We start from the raw sequence: 27,317 nt of genomic DNA on the forward strand, positions 1-27,317 counted from the left end.
TGCAATTATCTCGGGGAGCTGAAGAGATATGAAGGAACAAACAATAAGCTAAAATAACATTTAGCTCCCCTTTAAGTAGTTGCCTGCATCTGCCTGGGTGGGGCCTAGCAAACACTAATGAAAATCAATGAAGTGGTTTTGTTGAGTGCCTAATAAGGATAGCACTATGGTAGGCACTGATGACAATTAGAATAAACATAAATTCTGGATACTGCCCTCTGGAAGCTCATTATTTTCTACCTGGAAAGCCAAGATTAACAGTCCTTTATGTAATAGGGTCAAACTGTCCAAGATAGTGTTAAGTGACTGGCAAAACTGAATGGGAATGAAATGAAATTCTAAATGCCACGTGCAGGTTAGAGGAGAGGAAGAGGGTAATGATGAACGAATTTGGGAGTAGTTGGGGAAGACTCCCCTGGAGCAGGCGGGATCCGAATGGTCCCTGAAAGATTAAATGTGTTTAGCTTGCAGGAAGTGACAGAGGATATGGGAGTAATAACCTGAACAAGGTCAGGGAGGTGAGAATAGAAGTCACGTGCTAAGAAATAAAATGTGTCAGTGAGGAGGTATCAGATGTAGGAGTGACTGCCATGCAGTGGAGTGTAGGCAGTATGTGCTGTTAAAAGTTCTGGAGCAGGTAAATGTCAACAAAACAGAGGCGTAGGGGGTGGAAACACTTAGGGAAATTGACTTAGTCAATGGAAGGATACCTGCCGATGTGTTTTTCAGAGGCAGTTGCAATAGTCCAGGCCTAGTGATGACAGTCAGTACCAGGTTGGTGGCCGAGGAAACGGAGAAGAAAAGGTGTATGAGAGATGTTTGGAATAGAACATCTGCCACACTTGGTGCCTGATGGGCTTAAGAAATAACTCAAGGTTTGTAGTGAGAGCAGAATTGGTGCCATTGGTCGTGGTTGACAAACTAGGAAGGTTAACTAGATTGAGAGTTGAGATTTCATTTCAGATTTCCCCCCCTAATGGAGACACTGGGGATTGAACCCAGGACCTCGTGCAGGCCAAGCACATGCTCTACCACTGATCTGTATCCTCTACCCACGTTTCAGATTTTGATGTTCTGGCAAGACATCACTGTGGAAATGCCCCTGAAGAAACATTAAAGATAGGATAAGAAACACTACTCAGAGAATAGCTCCAGACAGAATTTTCCAGATCCACTGGTCTAGAGGTGAGAGTTGTGGCAGTACAAATGAATGTACAGAAGGAGAAACGTTCAGCATGGGCCAGGGGAACAAGGTCTTAGCAAGGAGAGAGGAGCTGGGAGGCAGCTCGTGACAGCAGGCTGGGAAGGGGACTAGGATTTGGCTATGCCTCAGAAGGCTAGGGAGTAGGGGACAATGATTGTCCAACCTCACATGGTCTCTCATTTTTAACTCTTAAAAGCTCTTATCCACTGGTGGGATTACTTGATCTTCCCAGCAGCCCAATGAAATTGGCAGAAGGCAGAGGAGAGCTTATCAGGATTCTATAAAAGTTTTGATTTCTGGGTAAAGTCCTGCGTATTGTTAATGTACCTTAGAGCTTTACAGCATGAGCCTAAGGAAGTTGTAACTATCTTCCCCCTCCTTTTTTTCCTACTGAGATTTTCCAAACCAGTTAACTACGTGAGGGAGAAGGTCATAGAGTCTTTGGAATCTGGATATCTTAAGTTGGAGGAAGTGTTTCTGCTTTTTTCAGAAATTTTTTTCTTTCTTTCTTGGTCCTATACCTCTACTTTGCTAAGAAGTTCTTTAATGGACCAATTGGGAGAATCTGTAGAGAGATGGAAACAGAAATAACAAACCTGAAACTTTTCTAGTAAAGATTCTCATTACAGAGAATTCTAAGGCGCTACCTAAAAGGCTTGCTTTATTGGAATTTTGAATGGAATACTGTTTGAAATTTCAAGCCCTCACCTGAAATTTGGAGATCTTCAAATACACAAAGACCTTAATACACTTTGGTCACTGTAGTAGCAAGATCCATTGTCTCTATACTTTTGGACATCTAGGTTTTTTATATAGAGTATGTGCGTATCTAATGCACAAGTTAGCTGCTGTTGTAGTTCAGAATGTTGCAGTGAATGGAGGTTTTGAAAAGATCACATTGATCCCCTTTGGTAGGTAGAAAGAATCAGACATCATCTCTGCATTTGTATAAGCAAGCCCATTTATATCCCTTATGTTAATAAGTGCCAGGTCTGCTAGTTGTCTACCCTTTTCTCTTTGTTTTAGTTTTTGTTGCTTAGGGTATGTAAAACTAAAACAGAATTAAACAGTGGACTACCAAATAGACATTTAGTAATGGATCACTTCATCTGGTGATAAAACAATTGGAGAAGTACCTCCTTTGCAAGGTGGCTTCTTTTAGTGTTTTAACGACCTCCACATCCATATTTGGATTTGGGGTCCTTGGTTAGTTAATACTTCTCACTACTCTGCTCTGAGGTTCTTTGCAGTCAGAATATTCTACAACTCATCTGGTTTCATTGGAATACTCACCGATTGGGGAAGATGCAGACAGAGCTGGTTTACGGTTTATTCTAGCATAAAGAAATATCCTCTTTATTTGTTTGGCCTTACTAGTGTGGAAAAACGTGACTCTGTGAGGTGGGGTTTTTTTTGGTAATTGAAGGGGGTTTTCTCACTCCCCTGTAGTGAACTTCACATGTCTCCCTCAGGAATAGGTTTTAACCATCAGTGAAATGGTTTGACTGTAACCACTCTGGGGTCTTTGAGTTCTTTTTTTTCTTGCCCCTTCCATCCCCAGGCAGAGATTCCTATTGCTGCATATCCACTATGCTCCAATGCTGTATTTATTTGATCAGAAACAAAAGAGTTTGCTTCTTGCACTGGTTCAGAGAGAGGTCCCCCAGGATTGTCTTTTGTTCAGTAATTGGAGCATAAGCTGAGCCTGGTTAATTTCAAAGCTACCCCCAACACACGTTCCCTTCCTCCCTCCTTGTGCAGTTTCTGAGCTGCTAGTGGTACCTTGTATTGGGTCTGGAACAAAAAAAGCTAGAATTGTTGAATGTTAGCTACAACTACTGTGACATCTGCTGTGGCACTGAATAGCACTGTTGGTGCAGTTAATTTTAAGTTAGGGGAAGAAACAAAACCAGAAAGCTCTTCAGCTTTAAAGCTCTAGTTAACACATGCACCTCCAAATTATGCATTTGGTGCTATCACAATGAATAAATGGAAAGGAACAAAGGAAATCATGGTTTGATTTTTATGTTAGAACATAAGTTCTTTCATTGTTATTCACTGTTCAGACACCAGTGTGTTCTTATGTTCGTTCTTTTTCATTTACTTTTATTTTTTTCAAGGCAGAAACGTCTGAAACATCTCAACTCTGAGCATTTAATTGGCAAAAGTTCTGATGTAACAAATATAAGTTGATTATATTTGTTTTTCTTTTAAAGCAGGAAAGTCTGTAACTTGGTTCTGCTTCTTTAATAACCAAAATGATTATTGTAAATGATTACGTAGCCAAATTCTAAGTGCTAGATAGCCAAGTTAATATTTGTATAAAAATATATTATGAAATTGGCAAATACTACATGTCCTTCAGGTTCTGCAGTATAGGTGTTGGTTTTGCAACCAACAGATTGCAGTTGTAGGATTTTGTGGGTTTTGTTTTTGAAAATGGAAAGGTCTTTCTTTCAATTTTTCTTTTGCGATCTGCACCATAATGACAGTCCACTACCTGGCTGGCCTGACTTTAATCATCTGGTGCCTGGTTCTCAGTGCAGTTTCATCTTTGCTTTTGCACAATGTTTCCTGTAATTGCACAGTTGTTTGCTGCATTGTATTTTCTTTTAGTGACAATAAAAAAATGCGTGTTAGTATTTTAATGTAGTCTTTAATTTTCAGGTTATACATGGAGGAAAAGATCCTTTTCTGAGGAACATTTTTAAAAACCATTGCAGTGGAATGGGACTATACATTACTTACACATCATATATTTTCCCCTAAATGTTGTACAAAGAAGTGACAGTTGAGCTGAGCATATGTTAATAAAGGTCTGCATTTTCCTGTGTCACTGACAGTTTCATTGGCTGTATATTCCTGAAATGCAAATAACCTCAGTTCTATTCAAAGCTATAATTAATCTGAATAGTTATTTAAACAGTATCAAAATCCTTTAACTGCTGAGAGGCCAAACATATAAGATGATGAATTTACTGTTCTGTTTGAGGGACAGGCAATTGATGAGGGCACAGTGATCTGAGACGCTGGTGGATGTTGGAGCGACACATTCTGTAGGCTAAAATGGCAGAATCTGCCTGCTGCTGTATAAAAATCTTTTAACTACCATTTATTTTAGAATCATGGCATGTGCAAATTCCTGCTGCTCAGTTAAGGGACCAGCTTCACAACTGGTGTTACAATCTGTGGCCACAGCACTGCATCACAATGCAGCAAATGCATTTTCTACTTTAACCAAACATGACAGCTGAAGCGATTATTAACCATGCAAGATGTCGGAAGTCATCAAAAATTCACATCAGAGTAATTGCAGTGGCTTGGGTCAAAAAAAAAAAGTATCATAGCATTCCTTGCTACATGTTGTCTCTCCCCCTCTTAAATCTTAACTTGGTACAGTCCGTTAACAATAAAATACCCTTCTGTAACCTATAAACTGTTACTCCCATCAGTTTGTGCTTTCAAACTGATAGCTGACTTGTCTGGATTTGTGATTTGTGTGGAGCAGCACGAATGATGATGCTGTGCCCCAGGGGCTGTGTGCACCCTTTTTAAGGGGACCCTGCAATCTCATTGTCTAATTGGACTCTTTAGTGCTTCAGTCATATCAACATTTATTTGCAGGGTGTCCTCTTTTCCTTTTTCTTCTTTCTCTTTATCTCTCTTCTCTCTTTCCTCTTTCCTCCCTCCTTCTCCCCTCCTCCTCCCCCCTCTCAAATCTGGCCGTTTGAAGAGGGGAAACTTGAGCACTGGTTCTGATAGAACTCATCCCACATAGAAGGTATGGAAGAGCTGCAGTGACCAACAGCATCAACCGGTCTGTAACTCCTTACATTTGAGAGCTGCAGGTAGGATTGCCTATGTTTCATAAAGAAATTAAGATAAATGCGCCTTAGTAAATAGATTGACAGCATGTTGTTGCAGTACCTCTGAAAGACAAGGTCTCACTTTGTTTAAAATTTTGAGATGCATTCAGAAGCATTTAACTTATTTGATAGAAAAAGTACTTGATTCTCCTGAGAATTGTTCAGATTTGTGCCTTGTCATTGTAACATTTTTCTTTAAAAAAAAAATCTTTTGGGTGGGGCAGAGAGGTATTTGCTTAAAGATTTAAATAGTTGATTATTTAGGATTTTTGCGGACTTCATCTTTAAGTAGTAAGTAGTGTGGACTTTCTTTAGGATTTTTTTAAAAAGATGCATGTGAAGTGCAGAATTCTTACATGAGGTAAAATACTAAAATAGAATTTCTCTTTGCTAAAACCAGATCCTTCTTTGGGATTATAGGTGAGTGTGTGTGTGTGTGCATGTGTGTGTAGGATGCTTTACCAAGGAATTCAGTCTATTATATTTTGTTATAGGAAGGAAGTACTATTAGAGGTATTTGGAATTATCTCACAGGAAATGCTTTAGCATAAGACTTTAAATGAGGAGAATTAAAGAGTAACGTCAAAGATGTAGATTCATAAGTATTATCAACCATAGGTACTTTAAATTAAGATAGTTACTTTTTCTGTCCTAAATTCATCCTCAAACTAATATGATATGAGTCCTTTAAGTATATTTCCAGTTTTTAGTGCAGAAAATGTGATTTATGTAGGTGAAATGAAAGCTTCCTAAGTCGTGTAAGCATTATCTGGAAGGTTATAAAATTATATATGTTGCTTATGCCACTTCTAATACTGTGATTAACATCGGAGATAAAATGCCTCTAATTCAGCGCTAAAAAGCAGCTTGGTTGTTGTCTTCCCTTAAAAACAAATGAAAAGAGCCAATGATGTATATAGCTTTTATCCCAAGGAATGTATTTGTATCATGGGACCTGTAGGTCTGGACTTCTTTCTGAAGCATGGACTTGGAAATTGCTCACCTAGTTGAGAGATTTAGCTCCCTTCAGAGGTGTGGGACTTTCTGTACTCTTTAACAATAGGAAGACTTGAGGAGCTGTCAAGTGGGGAATGGAGGAGAGCTGCTCCGGGAAGGGAGAGGAACTGTGAAAATTTCACTTGTCTCGGTATTGGAGATCTGGCTTTACTCGTGACTAAGATTCCTTTAAAACTCTGACCCAGTGCAGCATTGCAAAGAATTGATTTCTGAGATGAGACAATGAGCTGTGGTTTGCATTTTGTAAAGATGGAGGAAACCTCTAACACTGACCCTGTGTGGGAGATGACTCAGTTATCCGTGCCTTGGTACAGTTGCAAATTATTTTCCTTTGTCTGAAGTGGGAGGATGCCAGTGCCTTCATCAGAGCTCCTTAATTTAATGTATGGGAAATGTCTCAGCCACCATTTTTAACAATTAGCTGTATCATGGTTGAGATGAGCTGGGTTCTGAAGGCAGCTGCAGGGCCATTTCATTTACGTTAGTTCTTTGGCACGAGAGCTTTGTTACTGTAAAACTCAGAAAATGAATTTGCACACTGCATAGAAGAGTTCTCTAGGAGGGTGGAGAGCATTCCCAGAAAGAAAATGGAATCCTTTTGTCTACAGTAAGTATTTCTCATACTCATATAGCGGTGAGAGGTTGAACATTTATCTTTGGTTGGATGGGCAAAATAGACTTTAAAATAAACGCTGCTGGTATTAAAGGTGTAACACAGAGGTTGTTAGATGTGTTTTTTTTTAATGGGTTAGAAACCAAGTGTGATATGTATATATATACTTGAAATATAGGTTTTGTGAATGATTTTAGCACATGCTTTTAATTAAATATTCATTGGTAATTTAAGTTAATGAGAGATATGAATTTACCACTAGTAAAAGATGAAAATGACACTTAAGAGAAAAAAAGAAATGTAAATATGGTGTATCTGAAAGAGTTCAGGCTTCTTTTCACTGTCTTTTACAGTTTGTTTCCATTCCTGAAGAAAATTGCTGCATTTTAGGGCTTTGTTGTTTTTTGTTTTTAAAAGAAAATGCTTCCATACTCATAATCTATAGTAGCTGATTAAAATATATAGCAAAAAAAGTATTTCAGCAAAACAAGATTTTATCCTAAAAGATCAGTAGGTTATTGAGGCTGTCACTCTCATTAATGAGGATAATTTTTAGTGCCTTCTGTTTAATTAGTAGTTGTGACTTCAGAGCTACTTGTGGAAAACTCTTGTTTGTGATTGTAAGCCTAGAAATCTTGATTCTTAAAATTAATTGGATTTGACTCAGCTTATTCCTTTGTTCCTTTATGCTGTTACTAAGGGGAAACAAGTGGATTTTAACTTTGATTAGTGTGTTTATCTTCTTAAAGGCACTTAACCCTGAAGAATTTATAGTAAGTGTATTTTACAGTAAACTGTACCATGCAGAATTTGCTGAAAATGCTTTAGTAGCTGTTTCAGGAGTTGAATCTTTATAGAACTAGATGTCTGAAAATCCTTCTAACCTGGTATCAGATTTATAAAACCAGCTGTTCTTCCAAATCTTATTGCATTAGCTGTTCCTCCTACTCACTGAATGCCGCTTTCTCTAACAGAGATCTTTTTGAAACTAGGGAAAAGGAGGATTTTCACATTCGTGTTTTCATTGAAATAGGAAGTCTCAGTTGTCCTTGAGCCCTATTTAGAATTCCACAAAGATTGTGTAGATCTTGCGTTAATCTTATGCTCGTGGCATAAGACCCTAGATCTCGATATAATTTTGTTAATCTTGAGAGGGACAGTTAATATATTGTTTATTATATAGTAGAATGCAAAGGGATTCTTTTCCTTTGGTTTTTTATAAGGTTTACACTTTGAAAGAGTTTTAGGGCAGCAAATTAGAATTCCATTTTAACTGCATCTTTGCCTGCATAAAATGTTTGGTTAGATGACATAAAAGATGTCACAAACCTTCCTTTGGAATTTTTAAAGTAAAACTTGTTTGGAGATTGTGGTCTTAAATTTCTCTCTATGGCTTTATGTTATTGTGTACCAGGTACTCTGGGGATATGGTAGAGACTCAGTTGCTTCCCATTTTCTTTGCCTCCACCATGGTCTACTCAAGTTTGGCTACTAGGAAGGGGCTCTGCTTTCTGGTACTTGTGGGGGATTCCTAAGTCTCTTCAATCTGGACATTATAGCCTGGCTGGTAGGAAAGAGTCATGGTTCTTTTTGCTACAAAAAAAATGTATTCATATCAAACCTTTGAATGCTCTGGCAGTGCCATAATGTAGATAAGCAAGCATGTCGGCCAGCCCGCTAGGAATCATTCGTGGCACTAAGATGGCAGTGAGGAAGGAGTAAAATGGCGTCACCAGGAACACTGTGATAAGAGGTGGACCGCACGAGTCATTTCCTTCAATTGAGTTTGAAGACTCCTCTGGTAGCACTGCCTTGCCAATGTACAGTTAACTTTTTATTCTGTTAGAAGATAAAAATTTTGAGCTTTTCCTGAAATACAGACTTAATTAACACTTATATCCAGATAGCTTCCAATTTGTTGCTTTTAGTAAAAATTTAAATAGATATTTTATATTAATACTTCTAAATATCCTTGCTTTGTGCTTTCTTCTTTTCCTAATGTGAAAACTTACTCCTTTCAATGTAGGATGAATTTTCAGAAAACAGGACAGTATGCCTCTCCTTTATGGCAAGGTGAAACTAGCATTTCTATGAAAATATGTTATTTATCTTTGATTCCGGTTTTCATTCTAGCTCTTTCTGGGCTTTGGTTATTTTATATACTAAATATATGTTGGCTACCTTCAAAAACAAAGTTCATTGTATTTCTTCTGTGGTTTTAAGGTATAGGTTATTGTAGAAGTGAACTGTAGTCAGAGTGGTAGTGACAATGCTGATTTCTTACCTGTTCGCACCTTTCGTGGAGTTAGAATTTCTGGAGCTGGCCTTAAAGTTTATATAGTGCAATCAGCTCATCTTACAGTTAAGTAAAGCAAGATTTATTGTCATTAGACAACTTTCTCAAGGTCAGACATCTGGAAAGCAGTTGATTTTGCCTACATCCAGGCCATCTGACTCCCAGTGCGTGCTGTGCCTCTGCCTGCATTTGACTCTTTCTTTGTGGGCTTACTGGTTGATGATGGATCTAAGGGATTGAGCTTGTAGCAAAGTCTGTCTTTGTTTTAGCAACCTACTCATAGAGATGTTCCTTTTCAGTCTTATTGGAAATGACTTATTGAGCTGTGCTTAGAGTCCTCCTGGCTCTTCGTAGATGATACGCATTTATAAACAAACATTTAAAACAGGATATAACCTGCAAGTAGAGCTTTCAGGTCCACTGTGTTGGCTCCGCATGAAGGGCGAAGTGCTTGTCTTCTGGGATGGGTTCAGGCATTATGTCCTCCCAGCAAATCACTCCTTTATCTCTAGGTGTGAGGGGGTCCCATAGTGCAGGGTTGCCCCCTCTCCTCCTACTATGGGTGGGCTGGATAAAAGGTTTTAGCTCCCTGTCAGTTTCAGGCAATTTGTATTTGAAAATGGTCTTGCCCTCTCTCCTCCTGTTGCTTGTATTTGCCATTTTAGCCAATTTCTATTAAATTTACATTTTAGCTAAAATTTACATTTTAAGCAGTGTTTCATGTTTTCTGTACCCATGGTGACAATGGTGAGTGGTGCATCCTGCAGTATTCCCTTAGCTCTGACAAGGTAAAGTCAAAACGTTTCCAAACTTAAGATTTTAGAGAGAGTGTGAAATCCCAAGTACTATTAGCAAAGGGGTACCATGACAAATTCCATTTAAGACAATAGGAAGTTACAAAAGAGAAAGTCTCTTTGTTTGTTTTAGTGGTACCCAGACAGATAAATTTTTGAAGAAGAATTTCTAAATAAGAAGAAACTGCAGCAAAACTAGAGCTCCCTTTCCTGTGACAGCCATGATGATCAGTGCTCCAGTCCCATCAGCATAAGCAGTGCTGCATAGCGGGAGGAGCTGTGATTTTCAACTGCAGTGTAAATGACTGACACCGTGTACCAGCAGGGAATTAATGTGACACGTGATTCCCAAACATTATCTTGACTAACTGGTTCCTTATGCTTGATAAGTAGAATTTGGGCTTAATCCTGAACACTATTGAAACCAGCCTAGCACACCCGACTGTCTCGGAGGTACACCCTCTACTGTCTGTCCTTCTCATGGCCCCCAAATCTTGCTTTTGTTTCCTCTTTCCGAAGGAAAAAAGACACTAGTTCGGTTTTTTTTTTATAATACAGGATTCTTTTAATAAGTTATTTTAGAGTAGGTTTAGGGGGCAGAGGGAGGGTACTTTGGCCATGATAAAGGCCATTATTGATGCATTCTCATTTTATACTGCAGTGCGGTTTTAGTACCCAAAGTTCTTTAAACGTGGACTGATCCATCACCAAGATGGAAATCACTTCCCCAAAGACATATTAAAACATTTTCATCAGCCGCTAATGTATCCTCCTTATCTTATCTTTCCATCACCTGAAAGTGGCTTTGGGAGGAATATTTTTTAGATTTGTTTACACCTTTAGGTGAGGAGAGGGTTCTTCCGCTGTTTGTTTTTTTGAAGCCAGATGTACTTCGGCACTGTTTATTCCATTTGCAGAGCTAGATTAAAAAGTTTTCTCTTTAGAATCCTCCTTGTTCTTGTGTCCCCAAAGGTTAGCTCTAGCAGGGTGGGGCAAGGGGGGCAGGGTGGGGTGTAGGGAGGGAGGTAAGATGCTCAGAGTTTCTGTCCTTGCTTTCTCCCCTGGGGCCACCTCAGCAGTCTGAGAGCAGTTGGCTGGCTGCCCTCCCTCCCTCCCTCTCTTGGCTTCTAGTGTTCCTGCTCCTCTACCCCCCTCCCAGGAGTAGAGAGGATGCCAGCAGAGGTCCACCTACTGCAGCGTGGCACATCCTGCTGCATCACTAGGGTGCAGGCTCTGGCTTGTTTTCTGGAAGTGATGAGGTACCAGTAGTGAGCTAGTCACATCCTCTCCCCAGACTTCTTGTGACCAGCAGGGAAATGTTGCTTACACAACCCTGAAAGGTTACTGCAGGTCTCTGCAAGATTTGGGAGGAGGGAGAAATCTGCTAAAAAACATTCTTTTTCCCTACTAGTTGACTAAATGGCCATCATTTTTTTATTTAACTCTTACATTGTACCCTTACTACTGCTCCCCTTCTGCATGGAGTCTCCCAATTACTGAGCTGAACAGATTGCTTTCCTTTTCTGGATGGCCAGAGATAGATAATAGGGATGCCCTGGGCCCCCTAAAAGGGACAGAACTGAACTGGCTTTGCAGCAGTAGCACCAGAGACCTAAATGGCCCTCGCAGGGATGCAGACCTTAACCTTGGCCTTACTTTCCAAGTGTAGCAACCAGATGTGCTTAGGCAGCCCCAGTTTGATTCCATGGTGAAGAACTAGGAAGAAGCATCTAGTAGTTATGTACCTACAGTGTATTGGCCAGGGAGGTGTGCTACACATCCTTGCACTCCTCACTACTGCCCCACAGGAGGGACATGTCCCCATTCTCAAAGGTGACTTTCCCTTCTGGATCAAGGTGAATGCTTCTTATATTCTTTCTTTACCCAGTGCTGAAAATCTTGGAAGTTGGGTGTTCATTATGTGATAGTTATTTCCTCCTCTTCCTCCCTTTCTCCTCCTCCCTCCTCCTTCTCTTCTGAGATGGGAAGGCTAATTCTTGAAGCTGTAGCCCTGAGGTCCTTGTTCCTTTTCCTCCCTCAACTCCCCTCCTTCTTCCCTCTCCCTCACCCTCTCCCCTTCCCCCTCTCCCTTCTTCTTCTTGTTCTTTTGTGGGGTGGGGAGGATAATAGGGAGGGGTCCACAAAGGCTGTTAGATGGCTGTTATATGAGTGGCTCTCTCGAAGGCCTGTGGCTTTCCCAGAGTGCGCAAGTGAGGTGGAATTGTATCATGACTATATTGGCATGCCTCTAAGAGACAGGGCATGCCAGTAAACTTGAGTCAGAATGCTACTGAGAAGGCCCTAGGTGGGTCTGGGAGGAAGTACTGCTCAGAGCTGTGTATTCCTGTGTTTAAAACCTCTTTGACACATTGAGTTCTGTTCAACCTGTGAGAATTTGTAGACCATCTTGTAAACCAATTTGAATTATGGGAGCACTGATTCATTTTGCCTTAATAGACCCAAATCCATCACATAATTAATTATGTGACCTTTTGTTTAGCCCAGTAGCACAGACCATGTACAAAATGGGACCCTGCCGACTAGCAATGACAGATGGCCTGGTCCCCACACATCAGTGGCATGTTATAGCACCAAGGTCTACCACCTGTGGCTCCAGAGCTGCCTGGTGGCGGATGGAAAGGCTGAGCTGGCAAATGGTGGAACAAACCCCAAGCTACTCTCGCAGGGTCTCCTGCCACCTGCTGAATGAGGGTGGCTAGGCTTTAATACAGTAGCATTAAATATGTATTAAAATTGTCCATGTCAGATCTGCCAGCTTAGCACTGCTTTCTGAAGGAATTTTTTGAAGATACATATATTTTTTAATTTAATGCAATCTGAAAAAATACATTTAATGCAATCTGTGAACAAACAATTTAAAGTATAAAAATTTTGTAGAAAAGTAGCATTGGAACTCACTCTAAATATTTGAGTTGGAAAATAAAGCTTGGATTTGCTGTTTAGTCTCTATTTCTTACAAAAGGAGATTGAATCTCTTGTGGGCCTTTTAAACTGACATTTATGTATTATTAATTTAATACATTGATAGTGATCTAATAAAATAACTAACCATGATATAAAACCATATGAAAGTTCCCCAAATTTTGAAAATTGTCCAAATTTAAAAATGTCTGTGTTCATCTTTTGGGCTTTATCAGTAATGAACATCTCTTTGCACCTGAAAAATTCCTTGAGGCGTTCTCTGTAGGCACCACAAAGGGAACTAATGAAAAGCATGTCGCAGCATCTGATAAGCCCAGCGGCTCAGCTCGAGTGCCAGCAGGATTTCTGTTGTGCTCATCTGAAAACAATATCTTGCTTTGTCCTTCCTCACTTTCTCCTTAAGTAGCAGTTTCACCTTTGTGAAAATTTCACCCAAGAGAAGGTTTCAGAAGAGATCATTCATTCAGAAATTGGGAAGAAGTTTTGGGAGAGGGAGGTTATGGATATTTTAGTTAGAATGAGTTGAAGCAAAATAATGGGTATAGCTCGCATTCCTGACCTGACAGAAGTCAGACAATTCTCCATTTCACTGTCTAAAGTCCTAAGGAATGCTTGCTGCACTTATGGAAATTCTTGCTTCATCTTGGAGCAGACTCTCCTGATTCTTCTAATTTTTAAATTTATTTTTGGCTCTGCTCAGTTTTCTTTCCTTCTTCATTGCTTTCCTAGCTGTTGCTTGTGTCTTGGCAGTGTTTTTTTCAACCACAGTGACCATTATCTACAGTCACTGCTTACTTGTTAATATTATTTTTAATTGGAATGTTAGTTACTGACTTCCTATTAATTTGTATATATTGCTCATATTAAACAAAAGCTGGTACAAGATTTTTTATAGCTCTCACCATGTGTTTTTGTCTCATGTCAAATAGCTTCTGGTAGAAAGTCGGGCTTGCTGTGGCTGCCTCACTGTAAATTTTGACAGGGTGGGTTGCTGGTCAGTCTGCTGAAGGGAAGAGACCTAGAATGGTCTTTGTGTTTTGAGGCTTTTGTAAAATATGGCTTTTGTTCTGTGTGGTCAACTTAGACTAATTATTTTATGTTTTTTGTTTTGTTTTTTTAATGGTCAGGAAATCTGTGTGTTCTTCAGTTCAAACCGTTCACGTAACTATTCAACGTATCACTTATTTGTTGTTGGAGAAAAGCAAAGAACTCTGAAAGAATCAATGCAAGCTCTTTTTGTGCCATTGTACTTTGCGAGCTGAAGTGACTACTGAAATTTTTCTCACAGAGACCCTTATTTCTTGAAGTTTTCACTTTTGGAAAGCAAATAAGCTAAGAGAATTTAACCATTTGATAAAAACAAACATCCTTTTGCCCACTCGCTTCTTCTGCAGTCTCTTGTATTCTGAAACCCAGAGTCTACTTGGTGATCAAAATAAGGCAGTTTTTCATGCTTATCTTCCTTAACCTGAGCCATTTGAAAGCCAGTTTGGCTGCCAGGTCCCCATGATGTGACCACACGTTTGATAGGAGAATCATCTTACCTTGCAATTACATTCTGGGTGTTCTCAGCCAGTATATATTGCAGGGCAGCCTGCGTCCTCTGTTAAAGATGGAACATGTGGCTGGAGATATTGCTTGTGCAGATGTACATTGTTTATTGTTCCATAGCAATAAATAAAATATTTTGGAATGCTATGGAGCTGACAATCTAGAGCAATTATTTCTCCAGCTTTTTTGTCTGTGATCCATAGTAAGAAATATATTTTATACCATGACCCACTTCATACATACAAGTAAGTATATATAACTGAAAACAAAGTTTCACAAAACAGTATTTACCCATACCATATATCTTTGTTGTATTTTATTTTGTTTAAAAAAATACTGGTTAACCAACAAGAGCCTACTTTATAGCACAGGGAATTATACCGAATATCTTATAATAACCTATAATGAAAAGAATATGATAAATAATAGATTTATATATGTGTGTAACTGAACCACTTGGTTGTACACCTGAAACATTGTAAATCAACTGTACTTCAATTTTTAAAAATGAAAAAAAAATGACTGAGAAATGAAAAAAAAATGCTGGTTGATTTCATGACCCAGTTATGGGTTCTGACCCTCATTTTGAAAAACTCCATTCTTAAGGAACACTCAAAACTTGACATTTATTGTTTCATTCCTTGCCTAACTATGTGAGGTGGGGGAGGAAAGGAATAAATATGCAAGCATAAAATAGCTGTTTATCCCATCTTGATTGACTTGCTGTGACTTATGAGGGAGAGCATGGTAGAGTGGAAAAGGTAAAAAGGGGGTTAGAAAATTTGGATTCTAAGTTGATCTTTGTTAACTTATGAACCAAGTGATCTTAATATGGAACCACACATTTTAGAGTTGGTAGAAGCTCTGGAAACCATCTTACACAGCCCTTTCAATGTTTAAACCTATGTTAAGAATATACTTTAAAGGATGATCCAGCTAAGTAGTATTGGGAGACAGTTTAGCACTGCGTTAAAAGTGAGCCAGAACCAGATGTGTGTTAACACACACCTAGCACAAAGTAATCACCGTATCCATGTAAGTGTTAGCTCTTACTAGTACTGGTAGAAGAATTAGTATTCTCTGAGCCTTCAGCTTCATCATCTGCAAAGGGGAACTAATAACTGATAAGGGAAACAAATTTAAGAATATTTTGCTCACCTCCTGGACGCCATCCTTCTAGAGAAAAAGGAAACTTGTCTTTATTTTCTAAATTTAGAAATTTACTGTTCCTTAAGTATTTCAGAAATGGTTATTCTCTTAATTAAGAGTTAGAGCTGTGTTTGAATTCTGCCTCTGCCTGTTTCGGGTCGAGAACCCTTGTCAAATTAGTTAAATGCTGAAATCTGTTTCTTACCTATAAGATGGGATTAGGGGGGCGATGGGGAGTTGAGTGACCATGTCTGTTCTTTAATATTGTTAAAAGATTAGCAATAATGTCTTTGAATTGCTCAGAGCAGTGTCTGGTCCTTAATTGAATCCTGAATGGGAGCTGTTACATTACAGAAAGTTTGAAACCAAAACCCATTCAAGGAGCCAGTTAGAAGAGAGTCTGTTTCCAGGACTCTGGCAGTGAGGAGCATTATACACATAGGAAGTCAGGAGTAGTTATCTTACTTAGCAGGCCTGCAGATGTTTTTATGGAATGTTCTTTATTGAGTAGGCCAGCAATAGAAGGGCTGGGTGGGAGACTGTGAGCAGTTAAAAGGCTCTTGTTGGCAAGAAGAGGAGCTATTAGTTGATGAGGAGCTCTGAGGGTCACAGTTAGACTGGCTGTCATCTCCAAGGAGGAAGTGAGCGGTTGGGCCTTCTCTGTGACCAGGGGTCTTCAGTGTGGGAGAGAGCCCCACCCGATGAGGAAAGGCATCACCTAGTACACTGTTCACCCCTCAACTCACCTCTATAGAAAACCCATTTTCTGATAAGCTATAAAACTTTATCTCTGGGATGAGGGGCCTAAGAGGTGCCTCACAAGAGGAGTTGAAAGGAAAGGAAACACACATATGGAAAAGGGAAGTTGAGGAAGAGATCTATGGGAAACTTGGGCTGAGGCAGGTATTTTCTTGCTCAACTTGTTACTTTACAAGAACTGGCTGCCACTAGATGGCACACAGATCCCAGCACTATTTTGACTGTATAAAAAAAATTTTTTTTTTAAGATTCTTTTCAAAAGATAGGTCACTAATATGTTTTTAAAAATAAAATACGATATGTAACCTATTTTAGTATTTCATTTTAGGAAGGAATAAAGGGTGAAAAATTAAAGTTCAAAGTCTATTTTGTGGGCTCAGTTTGTGCTACAGAGAAAGCCCAGTTTTTGAGGTTGCACAGTGGCTCATGGTCTTTGTTCACATGTAGATGATGTCTAAAATTTGATTCTCATGTGCAACTGCTTTATTTAATTTCTTAAGTGAGATTGTTGGAATGTGCATTTATAAAGAAGAGAGTTATCTGTCCCCAGAGCAGTATTTTTTTTTCTTCTTGTTCTTTCTTAACCACTACTAGAAATTTCATTTCTTAGAAATTTTGGAATTTTACTTCTTACAGAATATTATGTTGCTTTTAAACAGATATGTCTGATTATTGGTTTGCCTTTGTGTTTTAGTCATATGTATGGGTATGTGGGTTATATACACATGTGGATACAGTTAAAAGAATGAGTTAGACTGGTCACTGAGTGGGAAGAGCAGAGGAAGCTCAGAGAGGGGGTGGGCACTTGACACGCCCCCCCCCCCCCGATACCAACCAAAAAGAAAAAAAATGAGACCAGGCCTTGTCAGGCAGTGATTGTCACCACTGCTCCCACCTCAAAAGTGGCTTGTTTAGACCAGCAGCAGCAAAGAAAAGGTACAACAAAGCACAGTCTATGCCTACCGTTTGTTCAGGACCAGCAATTGAGGATAATAGTTCTATAGCTTTGTTTATAAACTGTGACACTAAAGCCTTTAGCTTTAGCCATTGAAGACCCACTCAGGAAAGGGAAATCATAATAAAGGTTTGTTGACTTGATGTAATCATTTGCTGTGAAGGATATGAACAGAGTCCATTAAAATCCTTCCCGTCATTCTTGTCTGGCTCCCCTACAATGGCCAGAAACAGGTACATGGTGACAAGCTGCCCCCTTAAGAATGAATTACACGGGGTCCTAGCTTTATGTGCTCTGGTTCATTGAGGCTGATGCCTCCCCCACTGCCCCCGACCCCAGCAGCATTATCAGTATAGATATTTGGAGCAGTCTCCATGTTGTGTTCTCAAGCTGCCTCAGGGACTGCCCTGGAGGAGCCTATGTTTCCTGAGCTGCTGGCTATTGTTCCTGTCCATCCCAGTGCACTGCCTGGGTTGGGGTGTGACGATAGATGTGGAGAATCATGGGCAAGTACCTAAGAGATCTGAGGAATCTGTGGAGATATAGTAATATTTTGTTAATTAATTAGTAAATTAATTTACTTATTAAGTAAATTAATAAGTTAACCACGACAGTAAGTTTTCAAAAAAATTGTCAAATAATGTTTTTAAATTTAGCATATCACTTTAAAAGCTTTACCTTAATTCTACTTTGTATTATAGTCCCCCGAAGAGTTCCTAAAACAAAAAGAGCAAACACATGATTCTGAAAAAACAGGTCATTTTGGACATGTGTAAATACAACCATAGTATGCTTGACACACAGGTACCATGCACTCCATAGCTTAGGTGGATCTACATACAGGCTGACTCGAATTCTTTCATGTTATAACTAGGACTTCGATTTCTACATACTAGTTGATGGATCAGCTTTCTTGTTCCTACTTGGCCCCCATACCCCAGGCTGTGGATAAAAAAGCTTCACCCTTGTGTGAAGGGCAAGGCATTGGCATAGAAGTCCACTCTGTCTGCAGCAGTCCCTTCCCCTCCTCCCCAAGATCTCAGCTCCAGCAACAACGACAGTGAATAGTGACATGGACGTCACCCTGGGCATCTCTTTAATGTCACCAACAGATCTAAATGTAATCAATCCTAATAATAGAGCTGTATGTGTGGAACCTTGGGTTAAGCACTTAATTACATTATCACATATGAGTGAACTAAGATTTTAGGGAGTTTGAGTGACTTATCTAAAATCAAGTCACTTGTGCAAATAGTAAATGTAGGCACCACTATGTAAAACTCGGTCTGTCATTGTGTTATTGTGAAGTTGCATTTTGCAGGCATATAGCCCTCTTGCGTATTAAACCAGACTTATGGGCTGTCTGCTCTTCACCCCACCTATATTATATAAGCAGTGGATGTCATCAGGCCTGAAATAGGGAGTATACATGGCAAAACCCCAGAAGAAATGTGTGAATAAATGATTTTTCCAGGTATTCCAGCCATTGACAAGTAAAAACACCCAGACAAGGGGATGGCTGCTGACTTCCTCAATGTTAGGAAGAAACTGAAGATTTAACAAAGCAGCAGAGAAATACAGATTGAGGAACAGTTAGAGGCACTGTGACTGGCTGCAGATCCAAAGTTGTGCCTGTAATATGGGCCATTTAGAAATTGTAAATGACAGTCTTGACTGCTCACATTTTACGTGTTTACAGGACAGTGGACTCCACAATACTGCTTCATGGGGACTTTGGCTTCTAACAGTCATCATGTGCTGAAAGAAACTGTGAAACATCTGTAAAAACCATCTTTTTTTGATGTTTTTAAGTTGAGAGAGTTTTGTGAGAGTGAAGGTGGGCAGGTTAGCAGTATCTTTAAGGTTATTTTTTTTTCCCCTACAGTGTACTTTTGATTATTTGAAGGTTAATTTTAACCTAAGCTCTGTCCTTTCTCCCTGTTTTCCTAGGGCTTCCTCAAGAATGAAAAGGATAATGCCCTGCTGTCTGCCATTGAAGAGTCCCGGAAGAGGGTAAGAAATGAACCCAAATGTGGATGTGTACTATTGTGAGGACAGCAGTGTATACCGGGGCGTGCAGCTTCTGGGAGCTGGAGTCCGTGTCCCAGGTCTAACTCTCCTACTTAGTTCACCAGAGGGAGTTCTGCAGGAGCCATTTTTGAGGAAAATACCGTGCTTATAACTCTTTGTGTACTTAAGAGTGACTGCATCTGAAACATGAGGCTGATCAGTTAATTACTAAATTAATCTTAAAATGGAAGGACCAGATAATTCTTTGGTTTCATTGTTATAATTTAAGGGGTATTTTGGTTTCTACTTAATCAGCAGTTCAGAAAAGCAATTATGATCATTGATAATTTTCCTCAATTTCTTTTATTTACTTTCTATGCCACCTTTTATATTAACAATTTCTCCAAGCTCTTTAAAGCAAACAAAAAACAGCTTGAAAGGATAGTAAATAAGCCAGAACAGCCATTGTAGGTGCAGCTTTATTTTGCAACAAACATTCCCTCAGGATGCTCTAAGATTGTTTACCTTCCTAACATGAGTTATCTCCATTTGTTTCTGACAAGGATTAAAACCTTTTCAAAACATTTCATTATGGAATAAGAGATTTTTCAGGCCCCTGGGTCTTTTGGAGAGGGAGGAAGAAGGTTAGTGATCATGTGGAGTTGATTCTAAAAATGCAGCTTTTCCCAGGAAGGAGGCTGGAGGGTTTACGCTAGTCTGGAAGCAGTAGCTGTCTCTACAAGGGCGAGTAGGGGTGAAGGGACCTCTGTTTTGCTGTTTACTTATATAACCCTGATATCAAGTGAAATATATGTATGTCTAATTTATGTAGTTCAAAAAATAAGAGGGGATGGGTATAGCTCAGTGGTAGAGTGCATGCCTAGCATGCACGAGGTCTTGGGTTCAATCCCGGGTACCTCCATTAAAAATATAAATAAATAAATAAATAAATAAGCCTAATTACCTTTCCCCTGCAAAACAAAAAAAATAAGAAAGTTTTAAAATATGCTGTTTCTCAGTATGCTTTATTAAAATATTCCATACAGGTGAAAATGTCTCAGTAGGGCCGATGTGAGTGAGACAGGACAGCAGGGGAGCTTACCAGCTCTAATTTATAAGAAAATGTTTCAGAGACACTATTTAAATAACTAGTATGTTTAATTATCAGAGTAAAATTCCCTAGAATTTAATTAATTATATTTTTGGCAATAGTACTTACTTCTAGAAATAGAGAAATTCGCTTGATTCAGATTTGAAAATTTTTTTAAAGGTTTTTTTTGTTGTTGTTGTTCACGCTTGGAGTGAATTACTCAGCAACATTGATTCTTCTGCTGTAAAGGACCAGTGAAATTAAATTAGGATTGTCGAATGCCACCGAGCCTTATTAATCCATTTACCCTGCGGAATGTGTTTCTGAAATTGGCAGTCTCTGAACGTTGTGCCATACTGAGACTAAATGTGCAGCCAGCCAAAACATTTAAGTGACATACCACAGTGCAAAATGTGTGCATATGTGTTTGTGAGGGAGATGTTCCGGTGTCGGGAGCCGGCCTGGGGGGGGGTACCTTTCACCTGTCTGGGCACCAGGAGGCTGCCGCTCAGCAAGAATCATTTTCAAACAAAAGGTGAGCAGCTTCCTGGCATTTTGGTGATAATTTCATGTTTGAATAACTTGCCAATGTCCTGCTGAAATGCCAAGAAAACAAGCTACAAAACCACAAATGTGTCCTATCTTTTCCCATTTGGTGCATCCCAGCAAAAACAGAACAACATTATCAGAACATATGTAGAGTTTCTAAAAGCCAGCGACAGCTCAGTAATAAGCGGGTGTGAAGTCAAAGCATATTGCCCTCTTCCCTTTATGAAAATGGGGTTTGAGTGCTCCCCACCTGTTCTTAGTTTAATTGCCCAGTTCTCTTCCTGCCTTCCTTTCTTAACTGTGTTTGAAGAGATATATTTCCCCACATAACTTGAAAGATTAGGATTTAGTATAGTTTCTCCACTGCTTTGTCATTTTCTGTGGTTTGTCTTTCCTTTTTTTTTTTTTTTCAGACCTCTGCACACCCTTCCAGGTGTATCCCTTTTCTCTCCCTTTGGGTTTCTTTCCTTCTTGTCCCTTTTATTCCTCCTGTCTGTCACCTCCCCTCAGACCCCACACTGACCTCCCCTTCTCTTAGTTCTTGGTTAAGTAGCTCTGTTGATTCTCTCTCATTAGCTCCTCTAGATGACATTCTTCTTTACACCTAATCCAGTGGTTCAGATGTGGGTCTAAAGGGAATAGGCTGGAATAGGGCAGTTGGGTGGCTGATCATCCTTGATTAGCCCATAAATTGGCTGTTCCATTATTTCTAATGTAATTAAGATAAGCTAAGGGTGGCATGGTCAAGGGAAGAGAATTTTAATATTGGGCCATTTATTTTTATTTGAAGCTCCTTATCACACTCATGATGATTGGAACGACAGTGCTGTTTATTGAGGTTGTGGGGCTGTTTCTAAATGAGTAGCCTGGCATACTTCTCAGATAAATATGAGGATTTGAGCCCAGAAAGCTGCCAGTTTTCGGAATACTTCTTGTGTTCTCAATGCAGGAGTTCTTGGCACACAGGTGAGCAGCCTGATTAACAGGATGGTTAATACCCACTGTTGTCGGGCTGACCCTTATGTGATGCTGTAAGTCTGCCCCGACCATCCTCATCAACAGTGTCTCTGAGATAGATTGTGTTTTCTCCAGTTGCCTTTACTGCTCTGCCATTCTTTTTCAGCGAGAGGACTTGTCCTTAAGAAAAATTCTTGTTGAACTATGGTGTCTTGGTTCAGTGCCACAGCTTAGTCAGTGCCTCACTTCCTGTTGCAAGTGTGGAAAGCAGTATGGTATGCCAGCCCTCCTCTACTCCTTATTTCAATATTCTTTTTCATTAAAGATTATTGCAAGATATTGAATATAGTTCCCTGTGCTATACAGAAGAAATTTGTTTTTTATCTATTTTTATGTATGGTGGTTAACCTTTGCAAATCTCAGACTCCCAAATTTATCCCTTCCAACCTCATTTCCTCCAATAACCATAAGATTGTTTACTATGTCTGCGAGTCTGTTTCTGTTTTGTAGATGAATTCATTAGTGTCCTCTTTTTTTCTCCTTCCTTCCTTCCTTCCTTCCTTCCTTTCTTTCTTTCTTTCTTTCTTCCTTCCTTCCTTCCTTCCTTCCTTCCTTTCTTTCTTTCTTTTTTTCTTTTCTTTTCTTTTCTTTTCTTTTCTTTCTATAAGATTCCACATATGAGTGATATCATATGGTATTTTTCTTTTTCTTTTTGGCTTACTTCACTTAGAATGATAATCTCTAGATCCATCCATGTTGCTGCAAATGGCATTATTTTATTCTTTTTTAATCACTGAGTAATATTCCATTGTATAATAGGTACATTTTTTCAATCTAAGCTAACTAGGATGGTCCATTCTGCCTGACTCTCAGTGAAAAGAAAACCAGGTGAAAGACTGGTTTTAAAGGTTTTGATTATCATTTCTTCTTTTGTCTTCAGAGTACATATTAGAAAAGAGATCCATTGATAGATGGACCAAATCAAATTTGCAAAATGTGCCAACTTTCTTCCTAATCATTTTTTGTGGGGGTCTGTTTTGGGTTTTTTTTTTTTCACATTTTAATACTTACTGGTCCATACTCAAAAGATCCCATTTGTAGGAAGAGTATATGATTTTTCTGATAGTTTCCCAGAGCTCATGTATATGGATATTATCAGTATAAATTATCAGCATTGCCAGAAATAAAGCAAGCATTACTAATACTCATTCCCTTGATGATACCTAATTAGATGCCAATCTGATTGTAAATGAAGTGGCTTTTCAAAAAATAGACTTTAGCTGATGGGAAACCTGGTCTGCCTCTTAAAGAATAATACACTAAGAATGGTCATGATTCAGTATGTCTCTTTAAGTTGCTTTAAACTCCTCCCTAGAGGATTTTGGGGGTGGGTGGTCTTTTTTCCTTCTTTCCTCCCTCCCTCCCTTCCTTCTTTCTTTGTTTACCTTCTTTTTTCTTTCCTTCTGAGTGCCTTTGTTTTGGCAACAACCCTACAGTGTCACCAGTAGACAGGACTGAGGTTTGCCAGGTACTTCAGTAGTGACTTTGAGTAAACTGGTAGGAAACCTCATCACAGAAGAGGCTCTGTGTTTTCTTTTACTGATTTGCTGCCTCCTATGAAAATGTTACTGTTTAAAAAAAATATATATATATATATATAAGGACACTGGGAAAATCTTTTGTTTTTTGTCTTGTCTTAGATGCTTATTAAATCTTAAAATAGTTGTGTTTTACAAACCATTGTCATTTTATATACTACAAAGAAAGAGTACTTTAGTTTAAAAATTTGACATGCTATCAGTTGTAATATATAGCCTAATTTCAAAGGTTTTAAGGAGATTTTTGTCTTAATAAGCACATGAAAATGTTCAGCATCACTACTTATTAGAGAAATGCAAATCAAAACCATGAGTTATTACCTCACACCCATTAGCAGGCTACAATAAAAAAAAAATAGGAACTAGTACGTATTGGAGAGGATGTAGAGAAATTGGAACCTTTGTTCACTGTTGGTGGGAATGAAAAATGGTACAGCTTCTTTGGAAACAGTGTGCAGTTGCTCAGTAAATTGAACATAAGATGACCATGTGATCCAGCAATTCCATTTCTGGATATATACCACTAAAAGTTGAAAGCAGGAACTTGAAGAGATATTTGTATACCCATGTTTACAGCAGCATACTCAAGTGTCCATGGATAGATGAATGAATAAACAAAATGTGGTATATACTTCCAGTGGTACAGCTTTTAAAAGGAAGGAAATTCTGCATATACTACAACATGAATGAACCTTGAGGACTTTATGTTAAATGAAATAAACCACTCACAAAAAGACAAACACTATATGGTTGCACTTACATGAGGTACCTAGAAGTGGTCAGAATCATAGAGGCAAATGTAGAATAGTGGAGAAGGAGGGAATGGAGAGTTATTGTTTAATAGGTGCAGAATTTCAGTTTTGCGCAATGGAAAGAGGTCTGGAGATGGATGGTGGTGATGACTGCACAACGTGTACTTAGTATCACTGAACTTTATACTTTAAAATCGTAAATTTTTTGTTATGTGCATTTTACCAAAATTTAAAAAAATTTGAATACGTTAGACTCAGTGAAGTAGGGTATGTTGCAAACAGTTGTCAGAAAATTCTTCAATGATAATTTTTAAAATAGATTCTTCTGCTCTACTTACTGAAAGATGGTAGATCTGGGGGCTTTGAATTTCTGTTGAAGTTTGAGTCATCTCTCTGCTCCTCTCCAACAGACCTTTGGCATGGCTGAGGAGTACCATCGAGAGTCAATGCTGGTCGAGTGGGAGCAAGTGAAACAGCGGATTCTCCACACACTACTGGCATCCGGAGAAGATGCCCTTGACTTTACTCAAGAAAGCGAGGTAGGTTGAGTCCAAAAGATAAATCACAATTAAAAACGTGAAGTCAAAGAATGCTCATCTACTCGATTGCTGGCAGTCTTGGCACAGTGATCACTGTCTCCCCCTTGAAGCCCTTTCTTCATTAGCTTCCTCATGCCCACGTTTGCCTGTATTTCCTCCAACATGTCTGACTGCTTCTGCTCAGCCTGTCTTGCTGAATTTTTTTCAAACTCCTTGACCTCTAGATGTTTGAGTGTTCCAGAGCTCAGACCTTGACCTGTTGTTGTTTCTCTCTCAGTCACTACCCTATTGATCTCATCTGGGCTTGTGGTGGTAAATACCATCTATCTACTGAAGACTCAAATTTACATCACAGCCCCAAACTGCCCCCAGACTCATTTACCCAGTGGCCTTCTTGTCTCTACTCAGATGTCTCAGACATTAAGCTAAACATGTTGGAATTGAGTCATGGTAGCAACTGCCCCCAACTCTCCACACATCAGCCTTCTTTTCTCAGAGTTTATCATCTTTCTAAAGGGCATTTCCAGTTTTTCACTTGCTCACATCAAACACCTCAGATACATTTTTGTACTCTCCTTCTCCCACCTAGTCTCTCTCACATGCTGCAAATCCACTTAACCCTACTCTTCAAAATATATCCAAAATCCAACCACTTCTTACCACCTCCACTGCTAGCACCCTGGTCCAAACCACCACATCTCTTGTTCAGATTATTGAACTAACCTTCTCACTGCTTGGTTCAGTTATCTATCGCTGTGTAACCAATTACTCCAAACCATAGTGGCTGAAAACAAGCATTTAGCTTAGCTGCATATTCCTGGCTCAGGGTCTCTTGAGGCTCAGTCAAGGTGCTGGCTGAGGGTACACGCATCTTAAGGCTCAGCTTGGTGCAGATCCACTCCCAAGCTCACTCACGTGCCTTTTGGCGAGCCTCGGTTTCTCTCTGGCGTTTGGTTAGGGACGGCAGTTCCTTGTCATGTGGTCTCTCTTATGCTGCTCGCAGCATGACAACTTGCTTCCCTTGGAAAAAGAGTGAGGAATCCAAGGAAGAGCCTAAAGAACCCCCAAAACAGAAACCACAGTCTTTCCATGACTTAATCTTGAAAGTAATATCCTGTCACCTCTGTTTGATCGAAGTAAAACACCAAATCCAGCCTATACTCAAGAGGAGAGGATCAAACGAGGGCTAGATCCCAGGAGGTGGGGATTGTTGGGGGCCATCTTAGAGGTTGTTGACTGCACTGGTCTCCCTGCTTTTGTCCTTGCACGGTTTTCTCAGCGGTCTTCACCACGGCCAGAGTGACACTATTAAAACACAGGCTAGATTGTGTCACTCCTCTGCTCCAGTGACACCCGTCTCACTTGAAGTGAAAGCCACAGTGTTATTCACCATGACTGCTAAGTCCCTGCCTGACCTGGTCTTGTTGCCTCTCCAAGCTCACATTATCCTACTCTTCCCATTGCTCTTGCTGCTCCAGCCAACAAGCTCTTTTCAGGCTCCCTGAACAAACCTGGTGGGCTTGCTCCTGCCTCAGGTCCTCAGGGCTTCCTGTTGCTTCTGCCTGGAAGGGTTTTCCCCCAGATAACTGCATGGCTGTCTCCTTCACTTTCTTCACATATTACCCAGGGCCATCTCAGTGAGGCCTTCCAAGGCCTTGATATCTGAAATCCAAACCAACCTCTCTCCATTCAGCACTTCCTGTATACCCTTTTCTTGCTGTGTTTTTTCCTTTTTTAGCACTTCTTCACTTTAAACCATCGTATATGTTTTATGTCTTTATGTTGCTTATTGTCTGTTTCTCACAGTAGATTGTAAACTCCACAAAGGTAAGGATTTTTGTTTGTTTTGTTTACTCATATCTCCAGTGCCTAAATGAGTGCCTGGAACTTATTAGATGCTCCAGAAATATTTGTTGAATAAATCATTTGGCTTTAGTTAACTTAGTGCTAACCCAAGTATTAAGGATATGTTAAAACAGTGTTATTCTAGAGTGGGTGTGTTAAATAGGGTTTATTTTAACTGCCAGTGTTCATTGATTGGTGATGGTGCAAAGTCGAGGATTTTCTCTTCTTTAAAATCTAATCTTTTTTAAGGCAGTGCATTTATGTGACTCAAGAACTAAAGTGCCCTGTCTCACAAAGCCCATTCCCTCCCCTGAGGTAATCATTATTACTACTTTCTTGTATACATTTGCAGTGTTTCTTTATATGACTACAAGGTGATATATTCTTACCTCCTCTCCCTCTTACACAAAAGTTAGATTACTCTGTACTCTGTTCTGTATCATGCTTTTTTTCACTTATGTATTCTGGAGATCTTTTCTGAGAGGGATTTTGAGGCTGCATCTTTGGATCAGCAGGAAAGAGTGTCTCACTTAATTAGTGATGTCTGCCCTTGTGCCAGTGGGAGCTGTGACTTGCCACACATTTACCATGCTGGTGTTGGGGAGAGAATGGCCTTGGGATTCAAATCCTGGCTTCACCACTGACTAGTTCTGATACCTCGTCCAAATTATATAATCCTGCAGACATTCAGTGTCTTCACTGGTGAAATGGGATTATTGGGGAGATTAGTGATATGCATCCGGCCCATAATGACGATCCCTTACTATTGTTTTAAAATAAGTAGTTTCAGATAATTTGGAGGTACAAGTTAAAAATTACAGTGTCACAAA

The 27,317-nt window shown here is 39.5% G+C and overlaps 1 protein-coding gene across 1 annotated transcript in view; it reads left to right on the forward strand.

The window, feature by feature from the left end:
- NUP93 (nucleoporin 93) overlaps positions 1-27,317 on the forward strand; it is a 99,806-nt gene that overhangs the window by 41,492 nt on the left and 30,997 nt on the right. Inside the window, exons 4-5 of the mRNA XM_006214528.3 lie at positions 19,098-19,160; positions 24,514-24,642. Of these exons, the coding sequence (XP_006214590.1) occupies positions 19,098-19,160; positions 24,514-24,642 (192 nt within the window). The remainder of the gene's footprint in view (positions 1-19,097; positions 19,161-24,513; positions 24,643-27,317) is intronic.

This window comes from Vicugna pacos, chromosome 9 (assembly GCF_048564905.1).
Source record: "Vicugna pacos chromosome 9, VicPac4, whole genome shotgun sequence".
NCBI lineage: Eukaryota > Metazoa > Chordata > Mammalia > Artiodactyla > Camelidae > Vicugna > Vicugna pacos.